At 38.1% G+C, this 19679-nt stretch overlaps 1 protein-coding gene across 5 annotated transcripts; it reads right to left on the reverse strand.

The window, feature by feature from the left end:
- On the reverse strand, positions 1 to 19543 carry SPATA24 (spermatogenesis associated 24). 5 transcript variants are annotated; one of them, XM_031953369.1, is made up of 8 exons: positions 19321 to 19440; positions 14389 to 14549; positions 13626 to 13704; positions 6360 to 6425; positions 5963 to 6093; positions 5790 to 5860; positions 314 to 416; positions 1 to 145 (listed from the first exon to the last, which is right to left on the reverse strand). In XM_031953369.1, the coding sequence occupies exons 4-8, from the start codon at positions 6423 to 6425 to the stop codon at positions 16 to 18; spliced, it is 501 nt and encodes a 166-aa protein (XP_031809229.1). In that variant the 5' UTR covers positions 13626 to 13704; positions 14389 to 14549; positions 19321 to 19440; the 3' UTR covers positions 1 to 15. The 5 variants fall into 5 exon arrangements, with proteins under 5 accessions (XP_031809229.1, XP_012406365.1, XP_012406367.1 ...); XM_012550911.3 differs by lacking the exon at positions 14389 to 14549 and having other exon boundaries at positions 19321 to 19447; XM_012550913.3 differs by lacking the exon at positions 13626 to 13704.
- Between the last annotated feature and the right edge of the window lie 136 nt (positions 19544 to 19679).

Here is a 19679-nt window from a genome sequence, read left to right on the forward strand (position 1 = left end):
TAAGTGGAAGCAGATTTATTTGTCTCCAAGTCCCTTGAAGCCCCGGCTGGAGAGCAGCCCGCCTGCCTTCTTTTGCTTCCTGTCCAGCACTTGGGCCATGTAATTCTCTTGCTGCTTCTGAATCCGGAAGTCCGATATCTGATGCCTGCAAGAGAGACACTTGGGATAGGCCTGAGGCAGTGCTGGGCGAGAATCCTTCCAGAAGGTTGGAAAGTCAGTCTCCCCTCCTACCCCAATATTCTCCCCTTCAATATTCAAGTTCCCCCCTACAGGTCCAAATCCCTTATCCTGAAGGAGGATCCAAACGCTTTACCTGAAGATCTGTTTCTGGTGGCTGATGACATTCTGTAGTTCCTTAATTTCATTTTCTTTCCCATTAAGAATATCTTCTTGCTTTATAATGTGAGATTCAATTTCTGAAGTGAAGAAGAGAGATTGTCAAATACCTGAACAAAGAGCAAAAGGGGAGTTTCCTTGCCCAAAGAATGGAGAAATGAATACTTGAAATCTCAGAATTAAGAGCAATTTCTTTGGAATTAGTAACTACCTTCACCAGGGTCTACACACCTACATCTCCTATGAATGAATTTTCCTAGAGGTAACTCAGCTGCAAAGAGTGGGTCCCCTTGAGTAAAAGATACCCCCCCGCCCCGAAAACTCTTTTACAATCAAAAAGCTCTATTGCACTGCTCTCAGAAGAAATTATTGGTTTAACAAGAAATAATTATCTCAGACTTCTGGGGAAAATTACAGACCCTCTAGGTCAGGAGACCAAGGGCTTTACCAGGGGAAGATGTAAAAAGGCCAGGCACCATGGCAGGCAGCAACCAGGACCTTTATGGGCACCTGGAAAGAAGAGCAGATAGATGATCATAGAATTTAAAGTTGGGAGGAGGTCTTAAGCAAACATCTCACTTAGAAATTCAGAAATTAGATTTTATAGAGGAAACAAGGGAAATGATTTGCCCAAATAGTAATGAGACACTTGAATTCAGGCCTTCTGACTTCAAATCATACTATTATACTGACTGGAATAAAAAAAATTCTGCCTTTGTGGTGTTTATTAAAACTTTTTTTTTTCTTTTGGATCTTGAAGGCAAAATGTTGGCTAGTTGGAAGACTTGCTCAGGAGTATGGATTAAACAGAAATTATAAAATCTCAGAGCTTGGAGGAGATAGCAAATGTTCTTTTGTTCATACTAGAAAAATATAACATTTTCTTTAACATCCCTGGACTTCCAGGGGAAGGGAACCCATACTTCTCCAGGCAGCCCATTCCACTTTTGGAAAGATCAAATTATTTTAAAAGGTTCCCCCCCTCCCCCTAAAAGGAAAGGTTTCTCCTACTTTGAATTTAAATATCTCTATCCCTCTTCTATTCACTGCTTCTAGTTTTGCTTTCTAAGGCCAACCATAGGTTCTTATATCTCATGCTGTCTCTATATGGCAAAAGTATCTGAAGACAATGATTATTTTCCTTCCATGTAAGTCTTTTTTCCCTAGGTTTAACACCCCCAGTCTTCATATTGCATTATCTTCAGGATCCTCATTATCCCCAGTATCCCAGCCTCTGAAATCAATCCAATTTATCAGACTAATCAGGGCAAAATACAGGGAGATTATCATCTGTCATTCTGGACCCTATATATGTATTCACTAGGCCTAATAATATCACATCATCTCTTCTGGTTGAATTATCAAACTGCTGACTCATAATCCTGCCTAGTCTTCTAGCCCTCACCATGGGAACATTTTCAATAGACCTCTTATCTAGCTGTGATTCTTCCATCCTATTCTTGTAAAATCAACTTTTTAAAATCCAAGTAAAAGCTTTTACATTTATTCTTATTAGATTTCAAAATCTTATATTAAAGCCCATTATTATATGGTCTGACAAGCTCATTTCTGAATCATGATTACTGTCCCTCACCCTAGTTTTGTGTCATCTGCAAATCTAATCAACATGTCATCTACACCTTCACGTTAAGTCACTGATATTAAAAAAGAAAAAAAGTTAAATGCCACAGTCTCCAAGACAGAGAAGATTGCTCAGACACTTCATGAGACTTCTGACATAAACCCACTAATGATGCTCACAGAGCCGATGTTTTCAGCCCTGTAGCCCGTAGCTCTCAACCTCATTAACAAGAATTGCCTAAGATGATGATGAACAGAAATTCATTTCCCAAGTACAGGTAGAGACCCTCTTTGGCACAGCTCCTTTCACTAATGAGTTCTGGGAGGCCCTGCTTTGGAAAGCACTGACAGAATGAACCGAGCCTTGAACAAAGAAATGATAAAGAGAAGGGGGTGGAGGGGAAGGAGAGCATCTCAGGCATGGGAGTCCGCTTGTGTGAAAGCAGAGTCAAGAGGTCATGGTTGGGAGAATAAGGAATTCCGTGGAATTCCAGTGTTCAAGATGGGGAATAGTAAACGTGAAATTACAGCCAGATTATGGAGTGCCTTAAATGCCAGTTAAAGTAGTTTACATTTTATCCTCGAGTTAACAGTCACTAAAAGTTTATGAACAGAGCAGCAATAGTGATCCAAGATGATTCTAAAATTCATGATAGAAAATGCTCTACACGTCCACAGAAAGAACCATGGAGTCTGAATGCAGATCAAAACACGCTATTTTCTTTCTTTTTTTTGGTATATTTGCATATGTGTATGTGGTCCTTTGTTTCTTCTTTCACAACATGACATGGAAATATGTGTAATTTTGATTGCACATGGAAAACCTATATCAGATCATTTTGGGGAGGAGGAAGGATAGAGAAAAATTTGGAAAAAACCTTATTAAAATAAATGTTGAAAATTATATATTTAATTGAAAAAATTAAAATGCTATTTACATTAAACAGTTTATGAAAAGAAGCTTTAGGAAAATTATTTTGACAGCTGCTGTTAAAAAAATCAAAAGATTAGAAAGCAGGGAGATCAATTTGGAGGTTGTTTTAGTAGTCTTGGCAAAAGTTGGTCCAGGATATAGGTAGCTAAGTCATTTGAGAGAAGGGAATAAATGCAAAAGGTGAGTGTTCTGGAGCATTGATAGGATTCGATAACTGGGTGAATCTAGGGAACTTGTGAGCGTTAATAAAGAGGCAAGACTGACTCTGAGATCAAGAACCTGGAGGATGAACCTGGGAGGATGATGGTGACTTTGAGAGAAATAGACAAGTTTGGAGGAAGAATTTTTCAGGAAAAAAAAAAAAAAGTATTATTAAATAACAAACATTCATATGATGCTTTATTGGTGTGCCAAGTGCTTATAAACATGTTTTGGATCTTACAAAGCAATCTTGTGATATTATTGCTCTTACTTTATAGATAAGGAAACTGAGGGAGGTAAACAACTCACACAGCTAGTAATGGACTTAGGTTTTGAACCCAGGTCTATCTCACATTTTGTCTCTTACAGAGTTGAGGGAATTCTGAAGTCACCTATTCTGATCCATATTTGAGCCCTGGTACAATATCTACAGCAGGGGTTCCAGCTATGGAATGCAAGCCTCCCATCTTCATGGAATACAAGAAAGTTTGTCAAGGATGGGGGAATGGGGAATCTTTATTAAATAACTGTATTATTCAATTGGAATATGCCAGAAACTCCAAACTGAAGTTCATCATAATCAATGAATTTACAAAATTTTTTGGTGTACTCACTGGAAAAAAAAATTAACATCTATTAGACTTTGTATGTGCATATACATGGTCAACGCAAATTTCCTTTCATATCAAATATGGGGGGCATGGAAAAGCATAGGACCAAGAAAGTTTGGGAAGCAGTGAGCACAGTACATCCCCAATAAATGGATGGCCAGTATTCACTTGATATCATGTGTTTAAGAGAAACCCACCACTGCTTAAATCATTCCATTCTACTTTTGAATAGCTCTAATTGTTAGCAAGTTTTTTTTCTTACATGAAGATGAAATCTGCTTCTCTGCACATTATATCAATAGTGCTTAATTCTGCCTCTGGGCCCAAAAGAATTTCTTTTCTTCATGATTTCAAGATAGCTGCATATTATCCCTCCCTCTCTTGACTCTTTTCTTAAGGCTAACCATGCTTAGTCCTTTCAATTAATGTTCCTATGTACTAGTCACAGAAAGACAGCATGCTGGAGGAAATACAGTGCTGGATGCATAGCTAGGGAGACATAAGCAGCAAGCCTGGGGGCAGCTGGGTGGCTCAGTGGATAAAAATCCTTGATAAGGCCTGGAGTCAAAAAGACCTGAGTTCAAATCCTGCCTCAGACATTTACTGAGTGACCCTGTTTGCTTTACTCCAAAGAAAATGGCAAACCACAGTCCAGTATCCTTGCCAAGAAAACCCCATGCACAGTATTACTCCATGGGCTCATGAATCGGACTGCACAATGGTGGTTCCAATTCCATGTTAGTAGCTGTGTGCTCCAATTTTCTCACTTGTAAAATAAGAGCTAATAAGTTCTTACTTCACAGGGTTGTTCCTAGATATTAGATAATAAAAAAGTACTTCATTAAAGCATCAGATAAATATCAGCCATTGTTTTATGTTTGTCAAATCCCTGCATGATCCTGGTTTCTCTGTCACCTGGACGCTATCTAGAACAATGACCTTCCTCATGGCAGAACATCATCTGCAAACAGGGTGTCTCAAACGTTTTCCCTAACCTCAAAGGGCTCCCTCCCGTTTTGTGTGGACCTCACCTTGTATAAAGAGTCTCTCTTTGATCTGAACTTTCAGGTGAGATGTTCTTCACTGTGATGGCCAACAAGTCTCAGTTTTATGCTTCACTTGCTATTGATACTCAGGAGGTCAGTGAACAAAGTTAATACTCTTGCCCCAATATTGTTCAAGGAATCTTGCATGATTTTGACTTGAGCATGAGAGACACCTCCCTTATTAGTAGAGAATCTATAAAAGTGGCATTTTGCTTTAATGAATCAAATACTTGTTTATACTCCAACAGAATAAGCACAGTGGGGCCTTATATTCCATTCCCTGGATCTTTCCATTAATTATGTGATGCTAAAGACATGAGCTGCTATAGTATGTCACTTTTTTCTCACATCTTCTTTAAGAATGCCCTCTACACATGTGTAGATTATTTTCATCAAGACTTGGTTGAATTAACAAAGAAGGCTCCATGGTTGCATACTTATTGTTATCAGTACTCTGGGTACTATTCTTTCTTTTAGTGTAGCCTAAGATCAAGTACGCATTTTAAAATATTTTATTTTCTCCAGTTACATGTAAAAATAATTTTTGATATTCATTGGTTGTTTTTTTTTTTTTTTAAGTTTTGAGTTCCAAATTCTATCCTATTCCTCCCTGAGATGGTAAGCATTCTGATAAAGATTATACATGTGTAAACATGTAAAACATTTCCACATTGAGTTAAACTAAAAAAAAAAAAGGGAAAGAAAATGAAAAATAGTATGCTTCCATCTGCATTCAGATTTCATCAGTTCTTTCTCTGGAGGTGGAGAGCATTTTTCATCATGAGTCCTTTGGGATTATCTTGGATCATTGTATTACTGAAAATAGCTAAGTCATTCACAGTTGTTCATCATACAGTATTGCTGTTACTGTGTACAATCCCATTAGCTTTTTTCTAATACTTTAATTTTCCAATCTAAATACCAGTTAATAATGTGTATATTTCTCTAGCTACTTGTCTGTTCTGGTCTCTAGTTTTTCTTCAGTCCCTTTGTTCACTACCCATGGGCCCAACTAGGATTGGATTTATCCTCCTCTTTAGGGAAAATGGTTGGGCCTTTCCCTTTTCTTGGCTCCCTTACCATTGCACTTGGTGATAAGCTTGTCCTTCTTGGTGGACTCTGTCAGAACTTTGTTCTTGACACTGGACAGCCTAAATTGGAAAAGACCAGATGTCTGGGTGAGTGGGGGAGGCAGCTCATCTCTGGGTACTCCCCTCTATTCTGTCCTTTTCTTTCCCACAGAGCTCACTTACGCCTTTTCAAAAGCCTGCTTCTCTCTCTCCAGTTGCTTGGACAGCACCTCCACCTCTCCAAGAGCAAACTGCAGTTTCTCTGTCTCTTTAGCCAACAGGCCCTTGGTCTGGGCATGGGCTGCCTTTTCCTCCTGTAATCACAGTGTGATTAGCATGCCTTGTTCCCCCACTCTGCACCCTCCAGATGATGCTAACTCTGGGGTTGCCTGGAGCCCTGGAGAGATTGGAGCATCTCTTATTTGGGGGAAGGCTCTTGTTGCTCTGCCCCCAAGGGTCTATGGGCCAAAAGATCTCAAAGATCCTAGTCCTTTTTTCTTCCTACTTCTCCCCCCTTTCTATCATTGCCTTGCCCCCACATCCCAGGATGAGGAAAAAGCAGAGGGAAGGACCCTTTTACCTCTAACTTTTTTACCACAGCTTCGTATTCTTCTTTACTCACAAATTTCTCTTCCTGGATGGCCATCTGTAATGCAACCACAGGGTTGGGAGATAAGTAAAGCCTGGGGACACAAAAGGCTTTGGAAGCCAAGAAGTATGGGGAGAGGAGAAAAGCGAAAATGGGTGAGAACAGCTAGTGAATGATTTGGGAATATTAACAGTAATCCTCTATATGTAGAGTACATAATTTACCTCCCATCTTTTTCAGAACATAGCTTGGACTGGTTGAAAGACTTGGCATTGCAATGGTAGAACATTATAAAGGTTGGAGATCATGGTTTTTAATTTGTAAAAGTATATATGTTTATTATGTTCTTATATGTTAAGTATTTATATGTATATATGGTTGTGTTTTTAATTTGTAGAAGCATATGTATTTATTATGTTATATATTAAGTATATATTTGTATATATAATTGTGTGGGTTTTTAAGTTTGTAAAAGTATATATATTTAGTATGTTTCTAATGTATTAAGCATATATATAATATGTTGTGTGTGTTTTTAGTATATAATATATATATTTAATATCTGCTGCCAATATCTGCTGCATAGAATGAAAAAATAAATTACATGAAGAACTTGAGATTCTTCAAAGTCAGAAAATACTCTGACTTCAATGAAGTTCAAGAATAAGAAATGAAAAGAGATCAAAGGCTTATTGACTCCTTAGAAGTCCATGCCTATTTATATCAAGAATACTTTCTTTTGGGGGTGGGAGGAGGGGGGAAGGTCTCAAAATCCTACACAGGACGAGTGCCAAACAATATCACAAAAAATGAAATTAAATTTTTATTGACAGATAGGATATGACTGGTGGTCAGTATGGAATCACCACAAGTGGACTCTTAACATCATAGCACCTGATATGATGTATAAGGAAATTTAAGAAATAGAGTGAAGTCTTTAAAATTAGCTGGACCCCACCAAATCTAAGAAATCCTTAATGGAGATGAGACAATTTTAAAGGTACTCAGGGATCAATTTTCAAATTTTTTTTTTTTTTTTTTTTTTTGCTGAGGCAATGGGGATTAAATGACTTTCCTAGGGTCACACAGCCAGGAAATTTGATTTGAACTCAATCCTCCTGACTTCAGGGCTGGTGCTCTATTTACTGCATCACCTGGCTGCCTCAAAATGTCTTGAAAAAGAGGAGAAAGTCATATACTTAAAACTAAAAAAAAAAAAAAAAAAAAAAAAAGATGGAAAAGACATCATTACTAACTCATATCTATATGTGGGGCAGCTGGGTGGCACTGTAGATAAGAATGTCAGACCTGTAGTCTCCTCTTCCTGAGTTTAAATCTAGCCTCAGACACCTATTAACTGTATGACTCTGGGCAAAATCCTTAACTCTTTTTGTCTTAGTTTATTTGTTAAATGAGCTGGAGAAGGAAATGGCAAACTACTCCAGTATCTCATCCAAGAAAACCTCCAAATGGGGTCACAGAGTGTCAGTTATGACCATTGTAAGTAGCCTTGAAGTAAATATAAGGCAATTGGTAGGTTTTTTACAGACATTTTCCCATAATACACCACTTCTTCATAGTCATATAACTAAAAGTTACAGATTGAAAAAAAATAAGATACTACTATATCCATTGTTTGTCAACTACTAAAAGCATTTGACTTGGTAGTACAAATACAGCATTAAGAGTTATTTTCCAGCAAGGTGTGTCTCATACATATTTTAAAATATTTTTTCAATTTTTAAAAATTTTATTATAGCTTTTTATTTTTCAAAATACATGCAGAGATAGTTTTCAACATTTATCCTAGCAAAACCTTGTGTTCCAAATATTTCTACCTTTTTCCTCCATTCTCTAGAGAGCAAGTAATACAATATAGGTTAAACATCTCATGCATATGTTAAGATTGTAGAAGATTCCTCAATAGATTCAGGCCACTTACAATGGTCCTGTGATGGAGAGAGTGATTTGCACCCAGAGAGGGGACTGAGTGTGGATCACAACATAGTATTTTTATGTTTTGGGGTTTTTTGGGGGTAATTTGCTTCCTTTTTATTTTCCTTCTCATTTCTTCCCTTTTTGATTTTTTTTTTTGTGTGTATGTGCAGCAAGAAAACTGTGGAAATATGTATAGAAGTGGTGCACGTAATAACACATATTGGATTACTTGCCATTGGAGGAGGAAGTGGGAGTAAGAGGAGAAAAAATTTGGAACACAAGATTTTGCAAAGGTGAATGTTGAAATCTATGCATAAAAATAAGTGTTTGGACATATATACTTATAATGTATTTAACTTATACTTTAACATATTTAACATGTATTGGTCAACTTGCCATCTGGGGGAGGGAGGAAGGGAAAGGAGGGGAAAAATTGGAACAAAAGCTTTGGCATTTATCAATGCTGTAAATTTACCCATGCATATAATTTGTAAACAAAAAGCTATATAAAAAAGAAATCTATGCATATATTTTGAAAATAAAAAGCTTAAAAAAAGAAGATTCCTCAGTAGCTAGATGGCACCATAAAATTTACTTTTCATCTAATGATTCTGATTGTATCAAATGAGGCACAAAACAAGAAACCATGCATGACTATGTCAATGAGAATGAGATCCCAACCAACATCACAATGAAAGGGGGATTCCCTATGGGTGGGGAGATTCTTCAGAAAGTTCTGCTTGCAAATGGATTTATGACCTTAAGTACCATCCTAAGTGAGATCTTATGCCATTCAGTTAAAAAAAAAAAAAAAAGATTGACTTAGCAATTTACACAGAAAAGATCAAAGAGATTCCCCGGGTTAGAAAATAAGTATTGACAAAAACCAAAAGACAGTTTCAGAGAATCCTGGGTAGATTTGTATAAACCAATGCCTCATGAAGGGAACAGAACCCAGAGTACCACATTGAGCAAACAATTTGAAAAGATTTAAGAATTCTGTTTAATGCAATGAGCAACTACAGCTCCAGATAACTGATCATAAAGTATGCTTCTAATCAGATGATAGACTCAGACTGCACAAAGACAAATATGGTTTTGGACATGGCCAATGTGAAAATTTATTTTTCTTAATTGTGCATATTTGTCATAAAAGTTTTGTTTTTCTTTTTTTCCCTTGTGGATGTGTGTATGAGAGGGAGATAAAATTAATGATTAAAAATAAAATGTAACTTTCTTTTAAAAAAAGAAAATGGGTATTGGCCAGATTACAATGGATGAGCAACCTGCTAAGTTAGTTGAAAAGGAAGGGTGTAAGATGGAATACATTGATAAATTAAGCAGAACTTTCAATGATCTCCAGTAGTTCCTTTTCAATACCAGTATTTTTCCATTCATACATGCAACTCCTGAAGGCAACTTTCCAATGCTGAGCAAGAACCAATTTGCATTGGTGAAGGAAATTTTCTCATGGGGAGAGTTCCTTATACTAATGAGCTAACAGGTCCCATTCTATCCCATTTTATACTTATAGGGCTCCAAATCATGAAACACCAATGGATCTCAAAAATCAAAATCATAGGTGACCTAAAGGGTAGTGGTGAATGTAAATAGCATCATAGTACTGCAGACTTGGAAGGGACCATTAAAGCTCATTTAGTCTAACACCATTATTTTTAAAAAGCATGTATGCTATTTATGTAGGAATTTTCAAGCTTCTATTTGAAAAAAATTTCTAGAGATGAATTTACTACAATCCCAAGGCAACCCATTTTACTTTTGAGCAACTCTTAGAATCTAAAGTTTTTCTTATATTAAGAATAAAGTTTCCAAGGTGAACAAAACATTCTCCTCCTATGTGATAGCTTTTCAAATATTTAGGCTCACTGCATGTTGCTTAAGATGATTTTCAAGGGAATTAGTGGGATAAATGTCAGCATTGCATGGTAGATAAGTTGATTTTGAACCCAGGAAAACTCCTGGACTCAAGTCACACTTCTGACACATACTGGCTGTGTGACCCTGAGCAACTTAATTTTTCAGTGTTTTGGAGATTGAAGGCATCTATAGGCATATGATTCCTAAGCCTCTATATAATTTCCATCATCCCTAGAGTCTCTTGAATCACACATCACCCAACTGTTTTTTGGACATTTCAAATTAGATGGTCTAAAGACATCTCAAACTTAACATGTCCAAAATAGAGCTCATTATCAAGATTCCTCAAACCTCTCTTCTCCCTAACTCCCTTATTACTACCACTCTTCCAGTCACAGAGATAGGCCCACAGTGTCATCATCAAATCCTCACTTGCACTTGTCACACATATTTAGTTTATTGCCAAATCTCATAGCTTATACAATCACAATACCTCTCACAGAAGTCCCCTTCTCTCCACTCTTACAACTTCCATCCTAGTTCATTGTCAACTTCTCTTAGACTCTTATTAGTATTTTAATTGTTTTCTCCAATTCTCCTTACTCCAATTTATCCTTCACTCAATGCACAAGGGGATCAAAAAATAGATTTGACCATGTCATCACCCTCCCCCAAATAAATGCCAATGGCTCCCTATTGCCTTAGAATTAAACGTTTGTCATTCAAAGCTCTCCATAACCTAATTCCTTCCTTTCCCTTTGTCTCCTCATACTTAGTCACCAAGAGGGCTCTATGAGTTAGACTCTCCATGCTCTCGTTACCTTTCAGGTCTCTCAAATTTCCTCAGCTCCTGTAGGACTAATCTCAAACCCCATCTTCTGCAAGAGGCTTTCCTGATCCTGACATACTTAGTTGAGATTACCTTCCAGCTATCCTGTATATGTTTATATATATGTAGAGGGGCATATACATACACACACACACACATATATATATATATATAAATATATTGTATGTAATTATTTTTGTCTCTACTCCACTCCCATTTAAAATAAGATCTTTTTGAAGGCAGGGACCCAGCGCTTAAAGCACTGGCTGTACACAGGAGCTTCATAAAAGCTAATTGATTGACTGACTGACAAAGCACAAAGATTGCGGGTTTCCATACTGGTGAGCTAAAATGAAATTCTTCGTTCAAGACCCTATTGCTATACGGAAAAAGTGGGATAAAACATATCAGGGACAGGGATGACCGTGGGTGACAGACAGCTCCAGGCAGTGTGGGAGGCGCACAGCATGTTGGGTAGATGGCCTGAACTAGACGCTATGAGCATCTCAGGATAAAAAAGGGGCACGGAGAGGCGTGGGTGGAGCTCCGCCCTCCTGCAGAGTCCCCAAGACGGAGAGATCCAGGCTCTACGGTAAAGAGGAGGGTCAAGGAGGCGGAGAGTGACGAGCTGGAGACAGAGGCATAGGGAGCTTTGGGAAGGGGCTGTTCTGAAGGACAGCGGGCTACAGCGAGGCGCTGGGTGAGTCCCTTGCCGCAGTGCCCGAAAGGCCGGTCCATTCCAGGGAAAGATTCTCAGGCAGTTGCCTTGACAACGAGATGTTCTACTATTGGTCACGCCCCTGCCGACACTCGGCCCGCCTCCTGTTCCGCCCCCGCGCCATGCTCACGCAGTAGGCCCCGCTCCGCCCCCGACCTTCCCGTTAAACCCCGCCCCATCCCATTGTGACATTTGGGTAGGCCCCGCCCCCTGCCTATAGGGGCTCGCACCGTGCTTTTCAGCCGGTGGATCACTTGCTCTTGAGACCCAATTACGTCGCGAAGTTGTTGGAAGGCGAAAGAGAATATATTCTCCTCTTCCAGGGGATTCTTAGAAGCCTCCGCCATCTTCCGCCTCTACCTCCAGTTCGTTAGAAATGGCTGCCTTTGGGTTCCTTGTCCTTCCTGAGCCAATCAAAGCGCTGACTATCTAACGCCGAGAATCATCGCATCCGGGGCGGGTCCTCAGCCCTCCCAACGCGTCTTGGAGCACCAGCTGCTCAGAAAGAAGTCTCGCGGGAGCACTTTCAAGGCTGTGAATGTGACAAACCCAGAGAGCGCCCCTTGCTGTGAATGATGGGGCTGCGGGCTGCATGCAGGGGCACAGGAGGCAGGGCTACTGCCTTCGCCCCGCCATGACGAGCAGTGCCATTCTGACGCTCTTTTCTCTAAGCACGTCTTCCCTTCCGTCTCCAAATCCGTGTTTTCCTTTTTTTTTTTTGGTTGCCCTGAGGAAGTCCTATAAAAAGCCCCACACAATTATAGGAAGATAGGAAGTTTCCAGTTCGTGATAATGGCAAGGGTCTTCCGGAGGGAGAACGGAATCTGGTCTTTTGACTCCACTGTAGCATAGCTGGGAGTGATTGTTGATAAATCCTTCCTCCACGGCATGAATGATGGATGTGGTTTAGGTAGGAAGCCGAGAACTCTAGCCCAATTTGTATACATTGTTGCCACCGAATAGCTTTTAAGTATGCTTAGAATTCTCCAAAGGAAAAACAAAATAGCATCCTATTCTCATGCAGAGCCACAAACAGTACAGGCTTTGTCCCAGAGCACAGCTCACCTGGGAGCGGCAGCCCTTGTTCTTTATGCTGCTCAATTTCATCTTCCTCACAGCCTTTACCACGTCCACATCCCCTTCCTGTGACGGCTTCCTAGCGCTGCCTTTCCCGCCGAGCAATGGCATGAAGGGCTGAATTCTTTGGGGGACAGACTGTGGCCATTTTCCAGCTCAACTGAGAACTGTCCTCTGACTGCCACTGTCCATCTGATCTCCCATCTGAATTTGTCTTAAGCATAATATTTTCTCATTCTCCCCCCATGTAAACCTGTGGTGCGCTTGACCGGCTCTAATGTGGGATTTTTCTTTTTGACTGGTGAAATTAAAGTCATAATAGAGCCAGAGGAAGATATCTAAAAATCCCACCATTTTCATCAGAAGAAAAGTGGGTTGCAGTGAACTGACATAAATACAGACTAGAAATACCAGCATTTTTCAATCTGTAAGGGTTAAAAGAGGGAACATAATTAAAATCTAAAAAGATGGAACTTATCTTGCCTAGTTGTTAATTGACATGGCCCTATTTGTCATGGTGTGAAATACTAGGATGAAAAAACAGTAAATTTAGGATACAAAAAAATACATGAAACCAAGTCTTTCTTCAGACTGCAGATAATTTGTCTAGCAAATGTAGGAGCTGACTCTAGCATTCAAGCCCTTTTACATATTCCTGCTTCATATTACCTGTTCATCTTTATCTCATACTCTCCTTCTCTCCAAAGCTCTACATTCCAAATAACTGGTCTACTTTCTATTCCCTGTTGTCCCACTTCCCCTCCCCACCTTTCCTTGATTTTACCTATTCCTAGATTTGTTGCCATGTCTGTTGTACCTTGTCTTAATGTCCATCTCAGGTCTTGCTCGCTCCTCCATGAAGCCTTTCTGATAAAGAGGACCACCAGCTTGTCCCCCTGGGAAATAAATATACCCTGAGAACACTGTTGGCAACAGGGGTCTTTGGTCAAATAGACTTATCTGATCCATTGTGGTAATAATACCTGTATGTCTAGTAGTACTTAAAATATTTCCAATCTTTCATTGTTGGTCTGATTGTTTCATGTGTATACCTGCTTTCCCAGGGTGAAATTGATAATTTGTCTCTTTTTTCAATGGCTCTTTTCACTTTGCCTGACTATCCTTTGCTATTAGTTATTTTCTCATGTATCACACAATTATTTATATGCATTTCCTTACACCCAGACTATCCTGTAACTATTTTTAGAGAGGGACTTAAGATTCTTTTAACTTCACTTTTAGTAGTGGTTTAGTGCCTTAAAACAAGGCACTGCATGTTTTGTGAACTTCATTATTCCATGGGCAGAGGCCTCTTATTGGAAAAAATGATTCTGGGACAAACAATTTGTTGCTTAATTCAGTAGGTCAATATTTATTTGCCTATTACACTTAATTGAAGGTAGCATTAGAAATGGCCCAGCCATCTATGACTCCTAAAAGTAGTTAAAACCCCACTATTCAAAAGGTTTACATAGAAGAGTATATCAGGCCTTGAAAGGAAATACAACTTGGGATTGTCTCTACTAGCAAAACAATTCAAATAGACAATTTGTTGCCTGACCCAGAACATCAATACTTACCTTAAAAACATTTAATATCTCTTTGTCTTGTACTGGTCTCTGTAATTTGTGAATATCCTTTGTCTTGAAAACAAGATCATGATTTCTCTGGAGGACAGGGAAAATCTCTCCTATTTTAACTTGTATCTCCTTCCATCAGTGGCTAGGTACAGGACCGGACCCTTAGAAGGGGTTAAAAATGTCTATTGATCAACTGAGTTAGATAAATTCCTAGGAAGGAGCATATAACCCTGCCTTGCTTATGTAATTCACTTCTCATTCCTGATCAAGGAGTATATATATGCATATATATACATACATACATATATATGCATATATTATGTATGTATGTGTGTGTATACAGTATACCTTCTAGTGTCATAACCACCACTATGTTCTTTTTTGCATAGCCCCCATTACCATTTGGTATTTTGTGCCATACTGTCTCCACTCAGGTCTTATTCTTTCTGATATCTCATTGTGATACGGAGGTAACCCTGGGTTCCTGAGAGTTATTATCAATCAAATCAAATGGCAGGTTCTAACAAGCTGGAAAAGTCCTGAAGGTTAGTTCAATGATAAAAAAGCACCTGCTATCCAGAGAATAGTATAGCTAAGTATAGAAAAAGTCAAAAGACTACCACACTAAATGAATTTTTTGGCCATGGTGACTTTCAAAACAGATAAAAGAGAAAACTACCTTCAGACCTGTGTGGTTCCCTTTCTACAGTGACATTGAGGGAATGATCGAGGAGTCAAAGGTGTTAAAAATCACATATTTCTTAAGATCATCTAACAAATATTGATTTAATATGGTGCTAAAACAATTAAATGCGAGATCTTTATCTAAAACCAACAAGTTGATACCCTTCTAGCAGAACTAACCTGTTCCAAATTGACATTCTAAACACAAATGAAACAGAAGGAAATGAAATTTCAGTCCAGTGGAAGGATTGCTCATAGGTTCTCCTTGGAGACAATACAGATGAAGGAGTTGACATGGTTGTTTCACTGTGCACTCAAAATGATATCCAAAAGTCTCATTTCACAAAGTCCTGATACTCCTCTTTCCCCTTCAAGTGGTTATGATGAACTTTGCAAACAGACTACCAAGGAAAAATTATGGCCCATGTGTCACCATTTATTTGTTGCAGAGAATGAAATTTTAAAACAATTCTATAAATGATTTGATCCTCCAAACTAAATAGGATCATCTAGTTCTAGTTCCGAGACTCAAGGGTCCAGAGGTCCATTTCCCCAACTCATTTTTACAGCTGAGGAAACCGAGGCTGCCCAATGAAGTTTAGTGATTTATCTAAGATGACATAGCAAATAAGCAACAGAAATTGGATTTCTACCCAGGCTCTCTTATATCAGGGTCAGTTCTTTCTTTGTATCACACTGCATCTCCTACATTAATATATATATATATATATATATATCATAATTATTGTTGACTTTGATGTAAAGACAGGAACAGAAGCAAGATCAATGAAAAATCATGTCAGATAATTTGCTTTGAATCAAGAATAACAAAGCCAAAAAAAGCTTATTTACTCAAAACTTGTATTAGTGGTAGAAGTCTGTGGCATACCACAATATATAGACATTCTGAATATTTTCTTTGAGATGAATGTCAAAAATGCTGGATGATGAAGATTACTGAGTAAGATTACAAAAAACATATCTGTATAAAGGAAATAATTGCTAATTAACATAGCAGTCATTACAGAATCAGATCAGATCTATGATGATCTATGGGTCTAGGATTGGAAGAGACATCACAAGAGATCATTTAGTCCAAATCATTAATTTTATGGGTAGTTTAGGGATTTAACCATGGATTGGCTAAGTGATTTGGTCTTACATTCACACAGCTGGGATTTGAACCCAGTTCCCCTGAATCCAGAACAAACACTTTTCTGTGCCTCATATCCTAAATGTCTGCTTTCAGAGCAAAAATCAATACATTAGCAGAAAGAATAAAAATGAGAAATCCTATGGATAGCCATATCAACTTAAACTATTTAAGCAAGATAAAAGGAGGGTTAGGGTTAGACACAATTACCATTTCACAGAGAAGTTAAACTAATGCAAATAGTACTGACAAAGAAGGGGCTGAAGAAGCTCCAAAGCCAGGTAAAGCAGTTAGCTCTTAGTAAAGAGATAGATATAGTAGGCAAAGACAGGTACTAGGTTAGAGTACAAACTAAATTAGCAAACCACTTCAAGCTTTATCAAAACAGCAAAAATCAGCAGAGGGAAAAGACAAGTTTGTGTATGATTCCACAGGAGCACATTGAAATGAAGCTGAAAGGAAAATAGGTATGAAATACCTCACTATGGTTTTATACATATTTATACTAACCCAATGATGCTGATTTATACAGATCCACTCTAACCCAGTGATGCTGATGGCAACATCCTATTCAGCTCCACTACTCAAATTCTGAATGTATATGTGAAGAAATGGTCCATTCTAGTTTCCAGGACATTCAATTCTTGGTTGAGATTTTCTACAATCCAAGATATTCTCTTTGCTATTCTTTGCTTTATAGTATTTTAGATCTCATTTCAGGTCTTCCAAGTACTCGTCATCTTTGTCACTAGGACATTGTTCTCAGAGGCTTTACCTTGGTTGTGGGGTCTCTGTTCATAGGATTTTGCCCCCTGGGTATCTCTTATATATCAAAAGTTTTTCCCCCATGTTTTTCTTTGCTCATTTTATTAGCTTAGTTGGAAAGTGGGTCAAGCTCTGAAAACTGAAAGATATGTGCAAAATCTGCCCTGATACTGAGTCTTGTGGCCAAACAAAAATAGGTCCTCCTCCAAGGAAATCCAGGGCTACTATGTGATTCGTGGGGGATCTCTTGCCATAAGGCTCAAGGACCACCACCCTCCCCCTACAATAAGCTTTGCTAGCGATCCTTCTTCCTAGCTCAGCTCTCATTCCAGGTCTCATCTACTACACCTAGATCCTTTCTCTTTCCTCTAGGTTTGGACTGAGGGCTCTTGCAGTCACAGATTTGCTTAAAATAGTCCTTGGCTAGGACCTTTCTCCTGAAACTGGGTTTCCTCAGGGTAGTCCTAACACTTCACTTTCCTGGATCTACTTATACTCTGACATATCAAGTAGCTATCAGAAGATTCCAGGGGTCTTCTATGGATTCCTGGAACAGGTGGAGGAGTCTACAGATGATTCCCATTTATTTTTAAGACTAGTACATTTGTAAATACTGATTTTGGGGGGGGAAAAGGGAAAAGATTTTGGCTTATGTCATAGCACACTGCTGAGATGGCAATGGTATTTAAGATGAAATTCTGACACTGGAGATATTCTGAGCTAGAAATTAAATAAATTTAAAAGTAACTCAAAGATCAAAAATTCAAACTGTATCAAAAGATTAAACAAAATAGAAAATATTTTGGACTGTATGGGAGAGTAGCAACAGGCTAGAGTAATTTAAGCTTGGAATCAAGAACGCCTGAGCTTATCAAATCCTGCCTCAGATACTGTGTGACCTTGGATTAGTCACAACTTCTCCCCATCCCTAAAATATGAATAATGACAGTAGCATTTAGTTTATAGGATGATCAGGAAGTTCATGTGAAATAATGAATTGAAACTAAACACTGTTCAAACTTGAAAAATACTATGCAAATGATCATTACAATAAAGTGCCTGAGAAGACCCTGCGCCTGTCTTTTCTTTTATCAGTATAAATTATTTATAAGCATGGTTAAGCAAACAAATCAAAATCATTCTTTATGAAAACACAAAAATGGAACTGGTAAGATTTTTAAAAGATAATTTTCATATGACAAAACATCTTTCACAGATTAGAGATATATTCTAACAGATCTTAGTGTTGATTTGGTTAAAATAATGCTACCTTAAAAAAAAAAAAACTCTCCTCAAACAACACATATCTTCCACACATGTTAAAATCAAAGAATTCTATAGCAAATGCAACTTCAGAGTACTTTGGTTCAATGATACAGCGAGTATGTTATGTATCATCGTCATCATCTAAGGTAAAAAAGGCTATGACCATTTAGGATATTTGCCAATATCACAGAAGAGAGCTAGCCATATAATGAACAAATCAGGACCTTCTCATTAAGAAACTCATTTGAAAAAGTCAAAGCTTTTATTTGAAACCTTTAAATATATTAATAGGTTAGTCTAGCCATCCATGCTTTAAAAAAAGTGGCTAAAACATGCATATTGGTCAGATTTGACAAATAGTGTATGTATGAATAGCCCATTAAGTCCATGTATATAAATGTGTGTGCACAACAGGTGTATAGGTGGATCCCAGAATGGCCTTAGAAAAGAAGAATTTTGACCATATTAAAATGATCCATCAGCATGATGCAATGATCTCAATTTAGCTTAGCTGTCATGAAATAAACTATCTTTGAAAAATAAAAACAAAACCCATCTTTTTAAGCAGTAATACTCCGCAAGTGAGTCATTCTATATGGCTGTGAATCAGTAACACTATGATCTCAAAAAGAATCCAAGTTACAGGAATGGATGGTTTAAGAAAGCTAAAACATATTACCAATGAAGACTTGCACACAATTACAATAAAAGGCATTATACCAAGGATGTATATGACCAAAATAAGAGGTTAGATCTGTCAATATAAATTCATCATGTGAAATATGTATTTTTAAAAATTACTTGTCATTTATTTTTGAAGGCGTCACTATCTGAAATATTAAAACAATCTTTAAAAAAATCTTCAGTGAATTGGGTAGATCATTTAAAGACTATATAAAAACATAGACAAAAATTACATAAGATTTTTTAAAAAAGGGTTATGATCTGCATTTGTGAAGGGAATATCTCATACTACTAAAAATCTCAAATCCATTACAGCATCATATTATACCTTCTGGGCAATCATTTCAATTCAACTGACTTTCTGCTTTCTATTTACTTACCTGGGCCAAAAACTTAGACAGCACTGTTCCCCAGCAGCCTGTGTGACCAGGGGGGAGTGGTGAGCAAGGAAGAAACCTATTCCCGTATCCCCTGCACGCCAGTGTGGTCATACAGTATTATACCTAGTCTGATGGGAGGGAAGAGGATGTCTCACAAACACTCAATTTCATGCATCACAACACACATCTTTACCGGCCAATCACAGCTCTAGGCAACATAACATCACAAAGCAAGGATATGATGTAATAATACTACTTGGGTATTATTGAGTTGGCAGTGTATCTGTATAGGGATGCATAACTTCTAGAGGCAGCTGTGGTTTAAGAAGAAAGAATACCAGATTTGTAGTCAGATCTGA

This window comes from Sarcophilus harrisii, chromosome 2, assembly GCF_902635505.1.
Source record: "Sarcophilus harrisii chromosome 2, mSarHar1.11, whole genome shotgun sequence".
NCBI classification, from domain to species: domain Eukaryota; kingdom Metazoa; phylum Chordata; class Mammalia; order Dasyuromorphia; family Dasyuridae; genus Sarcophilus; species Sarcophilus harrisii.